Source organism: Paroedura picta, chromosome 15 (assembly GCF_049243985.1).
Source record: "Paroedura picta isolate Pp20150507F chromosome 15, Ppicta_v3.0, whole genome shotgun sequence".
Lineage (NCBI taxonomy): Eukaryota > Metazoa > Chordata > Lepidosauria > Squamata > Gekkonidae > Paroedura > Paroedura picta.
This window is the reverse complement of record NC_135383.1, coordinates 14,100,401-14,116,581: the sequence shown is the minus strand read 5'-3', so window position 1 is coordinate 14,116,581 and position 16,181 is coordinate 14,100,401. Positions and strand designations below refer to the sequence as shown.

Sequence of the window (16,181 nt, the reverse complement as noted above, 5' to 3'; positions counted from 1 at the left end):
TCTTCTCTGGGCCTTTTTAAAACGCCAGGGCGGAGACGACAGCGACGAGGACGTCGACGACGAGACCATGATGTCCCTGGACGAGAACCTGTCGGCTCTGTTTGCTGAGCAGCAGAAGCGCATTCAGGCCAAGAAAGATGAGCGGGAGAAGATGCGGAAGGAGAAGATTTTACGCAGGGATTTCAAGATTAAGGTGAGGGGGGCAGAGTGAACAGGGTTCTTACGTATGGAGCCACTGGAGGGGGCTGTCTTGAAAGTGCGATGAAGTACCAGTTGGCCCTGTTTTGAAAATGATAAATTAGCCTTTTAATGTTAAGATTTCTGTTTAATGAAAATTTGTTTTTGAATCAGGAGCATTTTTAAGGGGGGGCGGGAGGAGCTAGTGGCTGCTGGCACCTCCCGCATTGGTAGCCAGTTTGGGGTAGTGCAGGGGTAGTCAACCTGTGGTCCTCCAGAAGTTCATGGACTACAATTCCCATGAGCCCCTGCCAGCATTTGTGGGGGCTGATGGAAATTGTAGTCCATGAACTTCTGGAGGACCACAGGTTGACTACCCCTGGTGTAGTGGTTAAGAGAGGCGGACTCTAATCTAGAGAACTGGGTTTATCCCCTCCTTTTCCTCCCCATGAAGCCTGCTGGGTGGCCATAAAGAATGGGCGGGATAAAAATCCAAATAAATAAATAAATCTGCATTACAAGGTACCTGTTGTGTGGAAATGAAATGAAGGAGATGGTGAGACAGTGAAAAAGTTGAGAAAGGCTGGAAGGTCGTTTGGCCGAAACATGTATGGCCAGGGTCACAGCAGGTCTATATATATTTGACGTAATTGCATGCTTTTATTCTGTTTTGAGGTTATTACATTGGGCCTGTAAGTGCTTTTGATTCAACTGTAATCATTGCATGTATTTTCCTAGATTTGATAACACTGTTCTATATTAAGACCTAGCATGACTGGGCCCTTAGCTTTTGAATTCTTTAACCTTTTGGTTCTTAATTCAGTTTGTCTCTCCCTGTTTTCTTGGATTTTTGTTAAATCAGACCAACAGACCAATTGAAAGTTGGGGCTTGGGGGTTTAAATTATAATGCTCTGCCCCATAGGGGAATTGACCTAGGGAGCTGGTATGGGACAGGTTTTCTGCACAGACCTCTCTTGCTCCCAGCACGGTACTAAGGGCATTTTAATCTGAACGGTTCTGTTCTGAGTGGCCGGATCTCACTGGAGGACCAGACTCCGCACAAGATTATTTTAACTGCTGGCCTCTAGGGGTCAGTGAATGCTCATGCAATAGCGAGAGAAGCCTTGCTAACTATTTACTGGCAGGTAAGCTGTCATTTGCTGGATGAACTTGCCTTAACGCCCACTGCCCACCGGTAAACAGGATCATGGTTCTCTCACTTAAAAACAAAAACTGCATCACCACAGTTTCGGTGCATGAGAAGCTGTGAAGGGTCATTGAAGAGTAAAATGTGGACAGTAAGAATTTTCGTCACACCAGCTTGGTTTGGTGGTTAAGAGAGACGGCCTCGAATCTGGAGAACCGGGTTCGATTTCTCCACTCCTCCACATGCAGCTAGCTGGGTGACCTTGGGCCAGTTCGGTTCGGTCCTCTCAGGGCTCTCTCAGCCCCACCTACTTCACAGGGTGTCTGTTGCGGGGAGAGGAAAGGGAAGGCGATTATAAGAAGAGTTGGTTTTATACCCTGCTTTTTGCTGCACGAAGGAGTCTTAAAACAGCTGACAATAGCCTTCCCGTGAGAATTGTGCATCTCTATCCTTTGATTTCTATCTGTTCGCTTTTATCCAGGCAGTGTCCCCGCAAGGAGTGTTAGGCTTGTTGTTGTTAGTTGTGAAGTCGTGTCCGACCCATCGCGACCCCATGGACAATGATCCTCCAAGCCTTCCTGTCCTCTACCATTCCCCGGAGTCCATTTAAGTAAACAACGACTGCTTCAGTGACTCCATCCATCCACCTCATTCTCTGTCGCCCCCTTCTTCTTTTGCCCTCGATCGCTCCCAGCATTAGGCTCTTCTCCAGGGAGTCCTTCCTTCTCATGAGGTGGCCAAAGTATTTGAGCTTAATCTTCAGGATCTGTGCTTCTAAAGAGCAGTCAGGGCTGATCTCCTCTAGGACTGACCGGTTTGTTCGCCTTGCAGTCCAAGCGTTAGGCTAAGATGGAATAACTCGCTGTACAGTCAGTCAGTGAGTTTCAGTAGCCAAGCAAGGGAATTGAATCTGGATCTCCTCTCCCCTTTTCTTATATCCACCGGCTGCTTTCAGTTTTGTAACAAGCTGCGATCCAGGCCGTGCAGAAGCCCCATCCCTCCGGATATCTCCTGCAAGATTCCCCCTGGCCATGATTCATATGTGCATGCCCTTGTGAGGGGCACATGAGTAGCCCCTCTCCATTTCCCTCATGCCTGTCACTCACAGGCATGGGCTTGTATGTCTGCATTCCGTCTTCTTTTGGCAGGTTCTGGATCTCGTGGAGGTGTTTCTGACCAAGCAGGCAGAGAATCCCCTTGTTTTCCATATCATCGACCCGCTGCTCTTGGTGATTGAGCAGAGCATGAGCTCGGAGGCCAGCAAACAGGAGCAAGATTATCTCCGCAAGACGGCCGACATCTTCACGTGAGTTTCAGGGATGCTTCAAATTGTGGGTTTCTACCTGCTTTCTTCCTCACTGGGGACCCAAAACGGCTTGCGTGGTTCTCTCCATTTTATCTTCAGAGCAACCCTTTGAGTTGGGTTCGGCTGACAGAGCATGCAGGGAGAACTCCATCAGATAAACCAAGAAATAGAGGGCATGGGACGAGGAGTGGCGTTGGGGCCCCTTGTGGGGGTGACACATTTTCAAAAGTCTAATCTAGATCTCCTAAATAGCACTCGGTAATCGTTCACCCCTGCTTTGGGGCATTTCTGAAGTGACTCAGGCGCAAAGCACCTCATGATCAGCCATGCTTCTTTGGGCGCGCCAGAGATTTATTTTAAGGACTTGCGCTACATTTTTTTGCCAGAGGTGTAAAGGGAGCTGGGAGACGCACCACCTCGTGTTCACCTGCTCGCTGATGTGGTTTCTGTTAGCGCAGCGTTGGAAGGATTTCTCCTATGGATGGACCATACCAAGAAACAGAGAGCGCGCTGTGCTCCCTGATTTTGTTGCTGGAAGAAAGTGCCGGTGATCTGACCTGGATAGCCCAGGCTAGAATGATCCCGTCAGATCTCGAAAACTAAGCAGAGTCACTCCTGGCTAGCCTGTGGATGGGAGATCTCCCAGGAAAGCCTGGGTCTCGCTGCTGAAGATCTCTTGTCTTGAAAACCCTGTGGCAGGAGTAGCTGAACGGTGGCTACCCAGATGTCCATGGACTACAATTCCCATGAGCCCCTGCCAGAAGATCTCTTGCCTTGAAAACCCTGTGGCCGGAGTGGCCAAACGGTGGCTCCCCAGATGTCCATGGACTACAATTCCCATGAGCCCCTGCCAGCAATGGCAGGGGCTCATGGGAATTGTAGTCCATGGACATCTGGGGAGCCTCAGTTCGGCCACCCTTAACCCCTCCCTAAGTCAGCTGTGACCCGACTAACAAGCAAAAAAAGTTCACAAATCATTCATGCATTTCCGCTGCTTCTGCTAGCCGTGTGGAGGGTAAGAGTCATAATTCTTCCCCTCAAATTGCTCTTCGTACATTTCTCTGGCTTCTGAAAATTCACCGGACATTTGCACATACATACTTCCAGGTCACATGGCCTGGAAACTTGCTTTGCATTGTTTTTCCAGCTCTGCTCTATGAGTTGCTGCCACTGCTTACAAGCTGCGGTTTTCCCACAGAATCCAGGGCACAGGCTGGTTCTGGGACGCCCTCCGGATGAGTCTGAGCATCACCAAAGGCTTCAGCTGCTGGGGTGGTTTGGAGGGTGGAGACATGCAGTCCCCACTGAAGAAGAAGAGCTGGGTTTTACACCCTACTTTTCACTGCCCAAAGCGGCAGACCCCTGCCTTCCCTTCCTCTCCCAACAACAGATACCCTGTGAGGTAAAGAGGGCCAATAGAGCTCTGAGAGAACTGTGACTGGCCTAAGGCCCTCCCAACTGGCTGCATGTGGAGGAGGAGGAGCAGAGAATCAAACCAGGTCCTGTCATTCCCTGTCATGTAAGAAGATCATAGTCTGACGAAGGGTGCTTGCACTCGAAAGCTCACGCCTTGAATAAATCCTTGTTGGTCTTAAAGGTGCTACCGGACTCTGATTTTATTCAGGTTCTCCAGATTAGATGCCACCTCTCTGCCTTGACATCAGGCGGGCTCCCTGTGCCTTGTTGGGTCACGTGACCCAACGTTGGGGTGGCGGTGGGGAGCAGCCTGTTATTTTCAGCCTTTCGGGAAAGGTCTTCTGCACCCAGGTTTTGGCTGTTGTCGTTTTGTTTATTTGACAACCTTGTGGGGTGCTTGCTTCGCCTTTCAGGAATCACTTGTGCCGCTCCAAGCAGTACTGCAAAAACGTGGCCCCCATCCGTGAGGAGCTGCACACCCTTCTGGAGAGCCTGGTAAAGCGCGCTTGCCGGCAGAACGACTCCTCGGTGGCCCTCTACTGCTTCAGGTGGGTCATTACGGCAGCTGAGCCCAGGATTCTCTACACCAGGGGAGGTCAACCTGTGGTCCTCCAGATGTCCATGGACTACAATTCCCAGGAGCCCCTGCCAGCAAACGCTGGCAGGGGCTCGTGGGAATTGTAGTCCATGGACATCTGGAGGACCACAGGTTGACTATCCCTGCTCTAAACACCCTTTAATCACTTAGCACTGTGGCAAAAGACTCCTGCACTTGTGTGAACAAATCCTGTTGGTTGGCATCCCATGGTTTCCAGCTCCCTTTTAAGACCACCAGCCCTGGTTCCTAGTCCTCTTGATTTCAGAGGAAGTCTTCCGGCACCATGTGTTGTAGACTTTGGCTTGGTGTGGGCAACAGTGCCATGGGTGGGGAGGGAGAGGGGGCACAAGTTTGAGTTTTTAAATGAATTAAATGAAGTCCAAAGCCATCTCTTCCTAATAGCTAAATTATTGGGGGGGGGGCAGGTTTCTTCAAGATGGTCCTCTCTGTTTGGTTTCCAGATAGGGAGCCCAGCAGTTTGTGGATGTCAGCTGTAGGCCTGGCAGGATGGACGAGCTGTATTTTGGACTCCAGCTCCAGGGAGTTACTGGGAGACCTCACTCATTTCATTGAGGCTTATTTCCCAAGTCTGTATCCTTCAGGATTGCAGTTCCCTGTGGCCTAAGAACTCTCCCTCTTTCTCAACGACTTCAGAAAATTTCTCCAATCTCCTCCTAGGCACACAGTTTTCCCATCAGCACAACAAGAGAACTTGCAGTGGCTACGTTTTCTTTGCAGCCCGTATGATGAAGCACCTCACATCCGGAGTGAGGCATGCTTGACTCTGAGCTGCAACCCCTTTTGAGGCTTTGATGCCTTCTTGTCTCTTTTGCAGCGCATCTTTGTACATCTTCCGAGTGCTGAGGGGGAATCTAGCCGGCGAAGCGGCTGCTGAAAGCGAGGAGCAGGAGAAGCAGCCAAAAAACAGGAGGAAGAGCACGCAAACACCTCCGGTGAGAAGATCCCATTTTGATTAATTTGCTTAATTGATATGCCGTGAAAGTTGATAATATTTCTGGGTGCTGCTGAAGTGTGTCTGGCCCAAAGTCACCCAGGGAGCACCGTAGCTGAGCGGAGATGAGCTTGGACTTCCCAGGTCCAGCATGCTCAGATTGGATGTGATCAGTGCAAAGGTGGCCTGATCCAGCCATAAAATGTAATAAAAAAATAAAAAACAAAAAACAGTACTTAAGGTTGAAATTCTGGAGTTGCAAAATTCAGCGCTGTAGGCCACGTTGTGAGCTTGGTGTATTGGTTAAAAACGGCAGCCTCTAATTTGGAGAGCCGGGTTTGAGTCCCTGGTCCTCCACATGCAGCCAGTTGGGCGACCTTGGAATAGTCAGAGTTCTGTTAGAGCTGTTCTGGCAGAGCGGTTCTCTCAGAGCTCCCTCAGCCCCACCTCCCTCAGAGGGTGTGTGGAGAGGAAATGAAGGGAGTCGTAAGCGTTTTTGAGAATGTAATGAAAAGGGTTTAAAGGGTTTTTGAGAATGTAATGAAAAGGGTTTAAAGGGTTTAAAAAAACAACTCTTCTTCTTACGTTCACTGGTTTACATTGCAAGCTTTCCTGGGCGTGGACTATTTCTCTGCAGCATGGAGACCTCTCCTCCCCCCCCCCCCCCTCCATGGGCTGTTCTAAATAAATCTGCTGAGTCTTGAAAATGTCAACATGACTTGCCTAATATACGTATTCCCTTTATGCCTTCCTTTCGTAGGCCTCCGTTATAGGGAGCCTGGACCTAGAGCGCGTGACAACTGCCTACAGGGATGCTCTGAACTTGTTCCTGACCAAGCGCAACAGCCCGCTCACTGGATCCATGTTCCTCGATCTCTTCGAACGTCACCCGGTAGGTGGAAGTGAAGAGCCTTTCTTTGCAGGCATGACAAGGAAACGCCCCCCCCCCTTTGAGTGTTCATTTAAAGCAGCCTTTTTCAACCTTCCACACACAGAGGAAGCCCTGAAATATTGCCCAGGCTTCGAGGAACCCCAGAAGTGGCGCCATGCCCGCTTGAGAAGTGGGCGTGGAAGTAAGATGCGGGAGCCAGCCAATCAATCGATCCGATCATTTCCTGTTTCCATTGCAGAGAAATAGTCTGAGCCCGTAAAGCGTCAGGGGAAGGAGGCTCCGGGGACGTCTAGTTACGTCAGCGGCATCCAAATATCTGGGAAAGGCTGTGGAACCCCTGGGGAACTCCTGCTATATGCCAGGGCTCTCCGGAACAGTGGTTGGGAATCCCGGGCTTTAGATATTGTGTGGGGATTATAGTTTCCGTTTTGAAATGACTGCTTGGTGGACCAACACCTTGCATTAACGCCATTCAGGAGCTTCATACAGGCTGGGTCGGGTGAGAAGATGCAAAGACATTTTTGGATTTGGCGCAAGCTTCCAGTAACCATCGGCTTTGGCTTTGCTTTGTAGATCATGTGCAAGCAACTCATCCAGACTGTTGCGAAGTCCATCACTGCAGGGGCCAGGCAACACCAGCAGGTAAGCTGTGGGCGCCAGCTAGCTAAAGGATCACGTGTTTTACTTGTTGGATTGAAATTCTCCGCTTGGTGCTTCTGTGGGAGTGACACTGGTGGGTGGGAAGGGCTGTCCAGTCTCCGCCGACTTACAGTCTCCTCATAGGGTCTTCAAGGCAAGAGACGAACAGAGAGGGGGGTTGCCATTGCCTGCTTCTCCAGAGGAACCTTGGACTTCCCTGGTGGCCTCTCACCCAAAGACTAACCAGGGTCGAGCCTGCTTAGCTTCTGAGATCGGGTGAGGTCAGGGCTAGCCTGGGCCGCCCTAGGGGAGTGCTGTAGCCCACAAGGTCTCTTTTATTATCAGTAGAAGTGACGTGATGTTTTGCGTCGTTTTAGTAACATTAGTGGTAGAAGTAATTAAATTCCTTCCTTCCTTCCTTCCTTCCTTCCTTCCTTCCTTCCTTCCTTCCTTCCTTCCTTCCTTCCTTCCTTCCTTCCTTCCTTCCTTCCTTCCTTCCTTCCTTCCTTCCTTCCTTCCTTCCTTCCTTCCTTCCTCCTGAGTCCTATTCTCCTTCCTTCCTTCCTTCCTTCCTTCCTTCCTTCCTTCCTTCCTTCCTTCCTTCCTTCCTTCCTTCCTTCCTTCCTTCCTTCCTTCCTTCCTTCCTTCCTTCCTTCCTTCCTTCCTTCCTCCCTCCCTCCCTCCCTCCCTCCCTCCCTAAAAAATCTTCTCAGACGTCATTGCCTCCGAGCCTTCTCTCAGTTTCTGCCTCTTTTTTTGTGCCACAAATTGACGGCTTTCGGATTTGACCCCCCCACCCCACCCTTGCCTGCCTGTTAGCGGGACGGATGTTTTCCCCCACGCAGTATGTAATGACTAATTTCAAATAAATATCGGATGGCGAAGGGAAGTCCTTGACGGAGCTGCCAGCGGGTCATGTCAAAAGTTCTGGCGATTTCGGTGCTTAAGATATGAAGAGGAATGCACTTAGGGTATCAAGTGATCTTAAACAATGTGGAAAGATCTGTGACATGGCTCCTGTTTGGTTTGCGTTTTCCCCGAGGAGCTTCTGGCTTTCTGCCGGCATTAGCCTGACCTTGTCCTTAAGCATAGAACTCTGCTTTCCAGATTCCAGAAGGAAAACATACATGGTGGCGCTGAATTCCCCTCGTCCCCCACCAGCGTACTTTGATCTTATTGCTGTGGCAGGCACCTTGGGGAAGTTGACCTTCAAAATGGCTTCCTTGAGTCATCTTTCCTCCAGTAGAGGGAAATCATCATATTTTCTGAGCACATGCGAGGAGTTGGAGTTGTGGGGATGTATGGATGGGGTAGGGGTTTCCATCTGTGCTTTATTTATTTATTTATATTTAATTTAGACTTTTATTTCCCGCCACTCCTGAGACTGGCTTCTGGCGGGTTAAAATCATCCACAATTTAAAACCCCAGTAAAACCCCGTTAAAATTAAAACAGGACACAAATTTACAGCACATAAATAAGAGAACAGGGAGATAAAAATCCATTACATCCCCCCCTCCCAAACATCTTCCAATAGGAAAATGGCAAAAGGCGAGCCATAACCCCTGCATTAGATGACCCCGGCGTACCTCTGCTTTAGCACCAAGGGGTAGAATTTAATTTAACCTTTTGCATCTTTAGCTGCCTTCCAGAGTCTCTTGAGCTGTAGGTGAGATCACAGTTTAGTCATTTTATTTGTAATGTTCAGTAATAGGTCTGATGATCTTGGCAGTTCCTTTTCCCCTGTAATGGCTCGGGTTTCTCTCCCCCTCCTTTGTTAGGAAAACAACGGGCCATAGCCGATATGAGATATTGCCCATGATACCTCCTTGTGCAGATGTGTATTTGTCAGCTAATGAGCACTTGTGGTATGTGGGGGGCATGCTGGGGCATGATTCCAGCCGCAAGCCTGCTCTTTTCCATTCCATCTGCAAAGCTTTGAAAAGATACAGGAAAAAAATCTTTTTTTTTTGGGAGGGGGGGGAGGGCGTTTTGGAATTTCATGGCCCTCAAGGCTCCTCAGCCCATCAAGAAAAAATACATGTGGGGAGGTGCTCTTGGAAGGAAAAGATGTGAAAGCTGTTGCAGCACACTAGCAGTTAGACCTGTCTGCTGAGCAGTGGAGAAATACCCAGTTCAGATCTCATTGTATTCTACCTAAGAAGGGACCTGCTGAACTGGACCCCAAATTCCCACCTAGTCTAATGTCCTGTTAAGTAGAAGCTTTCAGGAAGTCCACCAACAGGGTGCAAAGTCAGCAGCTCCTCCCTTATCTCTGTGCCCTGAGCATCTGGCCCCTCAAGGTACATTGCTTCTGAACCTGGAGGTTCCATTTCACTGTCATTGATAGTTTTGGCTGTGCTTCTGCACGCTCTCTCTTGCTCGGTGCTTCTCGTCTGCCACGTAAAGGCTGCAGTGTTGGTGGCCTACCTCGCAGAGCCGTTGTAGGAATTTGCTGAAAGGACAAATGTGCCGCACAGGGATAAGGTGATGGAGGCCGGCGCATTGTGATTAATCGTTGGTTTCTCCCAAGCATCTTAACAACTCTGGGTGGGCGAGGTGCTATGAGGGTAAAAAGGATGTACTGTTGAGAAAGGTTCAGCCCTATGTCCCTACAGGACTCTTTATGGAGAGTTGGGAAATATATGAAATCAAACTCCCAATGGGGAAGGTTCGGCTCAACTCAATGCTTTGTGTGCTTCATCTCGCTGTCATCTTTACAAGAGACCTGCAAGGTAGGCCAGTGTTATCCTGTACTGCAGCCTGGGAAAAGGAGACCGTGGGCGAAAGAGATTTGCTTAAAGCCAGGCAGAATTTGCAACGAGGACTTGGTGATTCACAACTTGGTCTTCAGCGTAGCATCCCGTCCATATAATAGCTCTGCGAAGCAGTTGTTTTACACATGGAGAATTGAACCGGGGGGGGATGTGCATCCTGTCCGAGGCTGGGCATTGAACCCAAAGGCTTTGTGGAGACGTCAAAAAGCCAGAACATTTCCAAGGGGCAGAAATGAGATAAAGTTCAGCTGGTATTTTTAGACCGTTGGCGGGACTCTGTGACCCTGAGAGTCTTTGTGTGTGTGTGTGTATTTTTAAATAAGCTGAAAATTAATTACTTTCTCACATACACCTTTCCTATGGCTAAAAGGCAGCAGAGGTTTTTTTTAAAAGCAAAGCTTTCTCCCTCTCCTCCCAGTAAAATACAGGCTTCTGCTCACGTTGGCGATAAAAGTAAATGACTCATTTTTGCTCAAGGATCTGACGTTGAGCACCTCCTCCAAGTGTTTTCCAGCAGGTGGTAAAAGGAGAATTCATTATAAAACACTTACCATAGGGTTTGTTTTTGTTAATTCGCTGGGCGAATTTTTAAAATCCACATCCTTTGAATTGCTCTTGGAACAGTGTGAGATAGGGGGGTATGCATTCGGCTAATCCAAGCCTTAAAAATACACCCCCGGAAAAAAAACCTTATTGCCATTTTCCAGGTATTAATTCGGCAGGATATTTGTTTTGCTCTCTTTCGGCTCCCTGAAATGGCTGAGCTGGAAAAGTCCCGAAAATAGTCCGGATTTTTCTGGGACTACCAGATTTTCACAGTTGAAAATGCATTTAAAGGGCTCTCAGTCCCTTGATAGACCCGTTGCCTGATCTATCAGGTGGTTGAAGGCACCTTCAGAGGTTCATGGGATTTCAAATAATATAGAACAGGGGTAGTCAACCTGTGGTCCTCCAGATGTTCATGGACTACAATTCCCATGAGCCCCTGCCAGCAATGCTGGCAGGGGCTCATGGGAATTGTAGTCCATGAACATCTGGAGGACCACAGGTTGACTACCCCCGATATAGAAGACCCTTGGGATACACTGCGACTCCAGTGACTCCCTGGCCCCTGCCAAACCAAACATCATAGAATCATAGAGTTGGAAGGGGCCATCCAGGCCATCTAGTCCAACCCCCTGCTCAACGCAGGATCAGCCCTAACTGTAGACTCCCTAATTGTAGACTCATATTTTAGCCAGAACGGGCCTCTTGTGGCACAGAGTGGTAAGGCAGCCGACATGCAGTCTGAAGCTCTGCCCATGAGGCTGGGAGTTCGATCCCAGCAGCCGGCTCAAGTTTGACTCAGCCTTCCATCCTTCCGAGGTCGGTAAAATGAGTACCCAGCTTGCTGGGGGGTAAACGGTGATGACTGGGGAAGGCACTGGCAAACCACCCTGTACTGAGTCTGCCAAGAAAACGCTAGAGGGCGTCACCCCAAGGGTCAGACATGACCTGGTGCTTGCACAGGGGATACCTTTACCTTTACCTTTTTATTTTAGACAATTGATTTGCTTTCCATTTTTTTTAACCTTTTATTTTCTGAGATTTAAGCCAAATGGAGGAATGGGAAGGCGCTTCACCTTGCAAAATGGAGAATGCCCTGGCCTGTTGCCAGAAAAGCTCTTAAGACCTTTTTAACTGCAGAGCTGAGTGATCTCTCTTTGTTGATTCTCGGGCCAACGTGTTGCGTTTCAGCTATTTCCCTGGGCCCGCTTGTTCCTACCCTTTCACTCCGGCTATGTTGACGCACGAAAGCCAGCGTGGCATGGAGGTTGGGGGCGTCAAACGTACGGCCCCGCGGGTCGGAGCTGGCCTGTCCAGGGCTCCTATCCGGCCAACAAGCAACTGGTTGTTTCCTCTATTGTCAAACGACAGAGGCTCTGCCGTATGTCTCTGTGCTAATGAGTGGCAGAAAGGGGAGGGCAGGCATCAGGGAGAGACAGGAAATACTGTGCAGGTGACAAAGCTCTAAGCATGTTTGCACTGTGAATGAATGAATGAATGAATGAATGAATGAATGAATGAATGAATGAATGAATATTTACCCTGGGACTAGGATCTGGTTGACTCAGGTGTGGATCTCCGCTCTGAATGATAAAATGGAGGCAGGAAGAACAGTGTTGTAAGCTGCTCAGGGTCGTTTCCCTCCTTGCAGGGGCTCATGGGAATTGTAGTCAAGGGACATCTGGAGGGCCACAGTTCAGGCACCCCTGTTCCAGGGTACAGTATTTAGGAACGGGATCCGTGATCCCTCTTACTGCCCATTCAGGTGTTAGTGTCCTGATCTGTACACCCACGTTGCCCTTCAGACGCCCATCTGTCTTTTCCGTTCTTCTTGCCGATGCTTTAGAGAGATGAAAGGGATCCAGTCAGGGTGGCCCAATGTGGTTGTCGGGCAGTAGAGTCCGGACAGACAAAAGAAGGATTGATTTGCACGATACCTCTTTAACTTATTCTCTGTCTCAGGTGTCAGTGGTGGCCGCTGCCTTTAATAGCTTTGAAAATACATCAGATTCATGCCATGATAGACCCATCGTTGGTGAACTGGGTGCCAGATGGAGCCTCCGTGTTCAGAGGCAGCATACCTTAGAATCCTAGATGCCGAGGATAAAGGAGGGGAGGGCGCCTGCATTTGTGCCTTTCCCAAAGAGCAGTGCACTCCAGTCTGGAGAACTGAGTTTGATTCCCCTGTCCTTCTCTGCATGCAGCCCTACATGGGCTAGTCACCGTCCGCTTAGAGCTGTTCTTGCGGATCAGTTCTCTCAGAGCTCTCTCAGCCCCGCCTACCTATCTCACAGGACAGAAGAAGGGAAGGGAAAGGTGTTCGTAAGCTGTTTAATACCTTCAGGTATTAAAAAAGCCCAGCCGTTCTTCTGGCTTCCTGGAGACATCTGGCTGGCCGCTGTTGGCAGTGGGAGACAAACCTTTGCTTGGATCCTGCAGAGCTTAACATTTCTGACCAATGCTTTCCAATCAAGCTTTCAGTCTATTCTGTGGACCGTTGAGTGTACAGCATCATGTCCCTGGCACAGAACTTGCCATCAGGGAAGGAAGGGGTGGGCAGCAAGCAATTGGAACAAAACTGCTTTGGAACATCCAGGATGGCCACACTGCACCCTGCTGACAGATTTAAGGCCCATTTGCGGGAAATCCGAGCCTCTCCGGGTTTGTTAGGGATGAGGCCTGCGAGATCCTGCGTTTCCCTTCTTATCTCCATTGCCACAGGTTGCCGGGGATAACAAGGGCTCCCCGTCTGGAGCAAAATGGATGAATTGCTCACCAGGGCGTAGCTAACCTGTCTCTCAACAGCCGACTCTCTTAGTCGAAATGCACAGGGGCAGTCCGGGAGGACTTGTAAGGTTGAGTAATTTCCCTAACACGTTTGAATTATATTTGCCATTTGATGCGTAGAGAGCGGAGGCTTTTAAAGAGATACGTGCTCGACAGGAATCCCTACCCGGTGCGTTTTTGCATCCGTCAAGCGTAGCCCGAGGGGGAAGTGTATTTGCTCAGTTGCAAGGTCATCCGAAGGGTTGTAATTTTGATGTAGCGTTAAGGCCGGTTGCTAAGAGATCTCCTGGCATTCCTCTGTTTGCTCTCTGATTTATCACGTTTTGTGCCCGCTCTTTTAAGATCCGAGCTGCGAATTGTAGGGCTAACCCAATTTATCCTTGTGAAAAATCTTGTGAGGTAAGGTAGGCTGAGGGGAGCAGGAAACCTTAGAATCTTAGAGTTGGAAGGGACCTCCAGGGTCATCTAGTCCAACCCCCTGGAGAATGCAGGAAATTCACAGCAACCTGCCCAACACAGTGGCCCCAATTCCATGCCCAGATGATGCAGCAGCTTGGAGCATGGTTCCCTGTAGGGTGGAGAAGGATGACACATCGACTTCTCCGAAACTTTCATGGCAAAGCAGTGATTTGTTCACAGGTTATGAGTGTCTCCATCGATGGGCCATTGGGGACAGGGAGCTATGGCTGAGCGGTATAGCCCCTGCCAGCATGGTGTGAGGGTTAAGAGTGGTGGACTCTAGTCTGGAGAACTGGGTTTGATTTCTCCTCCTCCACATGCAGCCAGCTGGGTGACCTTGGACCAGGGGCAGTTCTCTCCGAGTTCTCTCAGTGTCACCTCCCTCACAGGGTGCCTGTTGTGGGGGGAGGAAGGGAAGGAGATTGTAAGCCACTTTGAGATTCCTTACAGCAGAGAGAAGTGGGGTATAACACCCTCCCACCACCACCTTCTCCTCTGCAAGTTAAAAGGACCTCAGGGAGCTCACGTCAGCGATGCCTCCTTTCTGCTTGAGAGATTGGGCAGCCGCTGCAGTCAGAGGAAAGAACGCTCAGCAGGTTGTTTAAACTCGGTAGAAGAAGAGGAAGAGTTGGTTCTTATATGCCGCTTTTTTCTACCCGAAGGAGTCTCAAAGCAGCTTACAGTCGCCTTCCCTTTCCTCTCCCCACAACAGGCACCCTGTGAGGTGGGTGAGGCTGAGAGAGCCCTGATATTACTACTCAGTCAGAACAGATTTATCAGTGCTATGCGAGCCCAAGGTCACCCAGCTGGCTGCATCTGGGGGAGCGGCAAATCAAACCCAGCTCACCAGATGACAAGTCTGCACTCCTAACCACGACACCAAGCTGGTAATCGGTAGCTCCTTTTGTCTCCCAAGCCCCACGAGGCCCTGCTTGGAAAAAAGAAACATTTTAAGGAAGAGTGGGGAGGGTTATTTAATGGAAGGTTTGGGCTTTGAGCAGCCAGCCCAAGAAATTCCTCTTAGAAAACCTCCTCAACTTCAACGGGGCAGTCAGGGACACCTTTCCCCGCGCAGAATATGTGTTGGGATTATTACCAAGGTGCTCCTAAACTGCTGTGCTTTAGCAGAAAGATCTTGAGGATGGGGAGCAGGCTCTGGGGTCTGCCAGCCTCTCCATTATTTTTATGATAAATCGTGGCTGTTGCCATCCGCTGACTTAAGGGTCACGCGCACCCTCCGAGGCATTGGTGGTGCCTGAGACCATGTCAGCCAGAGGAGTGTGTGTGTGTGTGTGTGTGTGTGTGTGCTGTGTGTGAAGGCGTTTCTCACAGTGTTTCTCACTTGTCAAAGGAGTGGTAAAATGTGAAGCTTTAAGTGGCTCTTAAGAGTGCCTCGTGTGGTGATTTAGCCCGCCGCCGTGTACGATCCCAACCCCTCCGCCTTCGTGTGTCTCGCTGACAGGTGCCTAAGCCAGCTTGGTGTGCAGCGGTTCAGAGCAGCGGCCTCTAATCTGGAGAACTGGGTTTGATTTCTCCTTCCTGCAGCCAGCTTGGGTGGCCTTGGGCCAGTCACAGTTCTCTCAGTGCTCTTTCAGCCCCATCTGCCTCACAGGGTGTCTGTCGTGGGGAGAAGGAGGGAAGGTGATTGTGAGCCGCTTTGAAACACCTGGTGACCTTGGGCCAGTCACAGTTCTCTCAGAGCTCTCTCAACCTCACCTGCCTCACAGGGTGCCTATGGTGGGGAGAGGAAGAGAAGGTGCTTGCAAGCTGTTTTGAGACTCCTCCCCTTGTTGGGAAGGGCTATTTGGGGGTTCAGAAAGAGGTTTGCCCAAGTCCAATTTAAGGACACTTTCCTTGGCGGAAACCCCATCAAATAACACAAAACACGAGACCTTCTTCTGAGTATCTCTGCTTAGGGGCTGCTCTCTTATTGAGTTCGGGGTGCGGATGAAATTTACCCAGGGGTCTTCTTCTGTTACACAATAGCAGTGGTACCCATCTCCACCCTCTGAGACGGATTACAGGCTCCATCATTCATTTCTGTTTTATTAATTACATTAGTATACTGCCCAACCCTAAGACACAGCATTGTTACCCATTGTCTTTGTACAGAGTGGAACGTAGGAAAAGGCGGAGGGCAAAGTTCAGCTAATTTCTCCTCCTTACGATTATTGTTTCTGCCTGTTTCCAGCCATACGGGAGACCCCCCTGCACTGTCAGCAGCTTGCACGTCCTGTAAATTGGCTCCTTTGTTGCCTGTCTATATAAAATGACTTGCCGCTGTCCTGCTCAGAAGGTGGACAGATTAATTGTCTGGTTTCTTGGTGCCAGGCTCTATAAACCACAAGGTAATGAGGCTCGCCTCTGGCTGTTGAAATAAATTTCCAGCACGGCCCAAGATGTCTTTTTTACTCAACTCCCCTCCCCACACACATAACATTGTACATTATGTGCATCGATACCTAGTAGGTATGCACAGAACATAC

At 49.6% G+C, this 16,181-nt stretch overlaps 1 protein-coding gene across 1 annotated transcript in view; it reads left to right on the top strand.

The window, feature by feature from the left end:
• MYBBP1A (MYB binding protein 1a) overlaps positions 1 to 16,181 on the top strand; it is a 42,286-nt gene that overhangs the window by 14,884 nt on the left and 11,221 nt on the right. The window contains exons 18-23 of the mRNA XM_077311606.1: positions 29 to 193; positions 2,474 to 2,631; positions 4,461 to 4,595; positions 5,481 to 5,598; positions 6,358 to 6,489; positions 7,063 to 7,131. Coding sequence (XP_077167721.1) covers positions 29 to 193; positions 2,474 to 2,631; positions 4,461 to 4,595; positions 5,481 to 5,598; positions 6,358 to 6,489; positions 7,063 to 7,131 — 777 coding nt within the window. The remainder of the gene's footprint in view (positions 1 to 28; positions 194 to 2,473; positions 2,632 to 4,460; positions 4,596 to 5,480; positions 5,599 to 6,357; positions 6,490 to 7,062; positions 7,132 to 16,181) is intronic.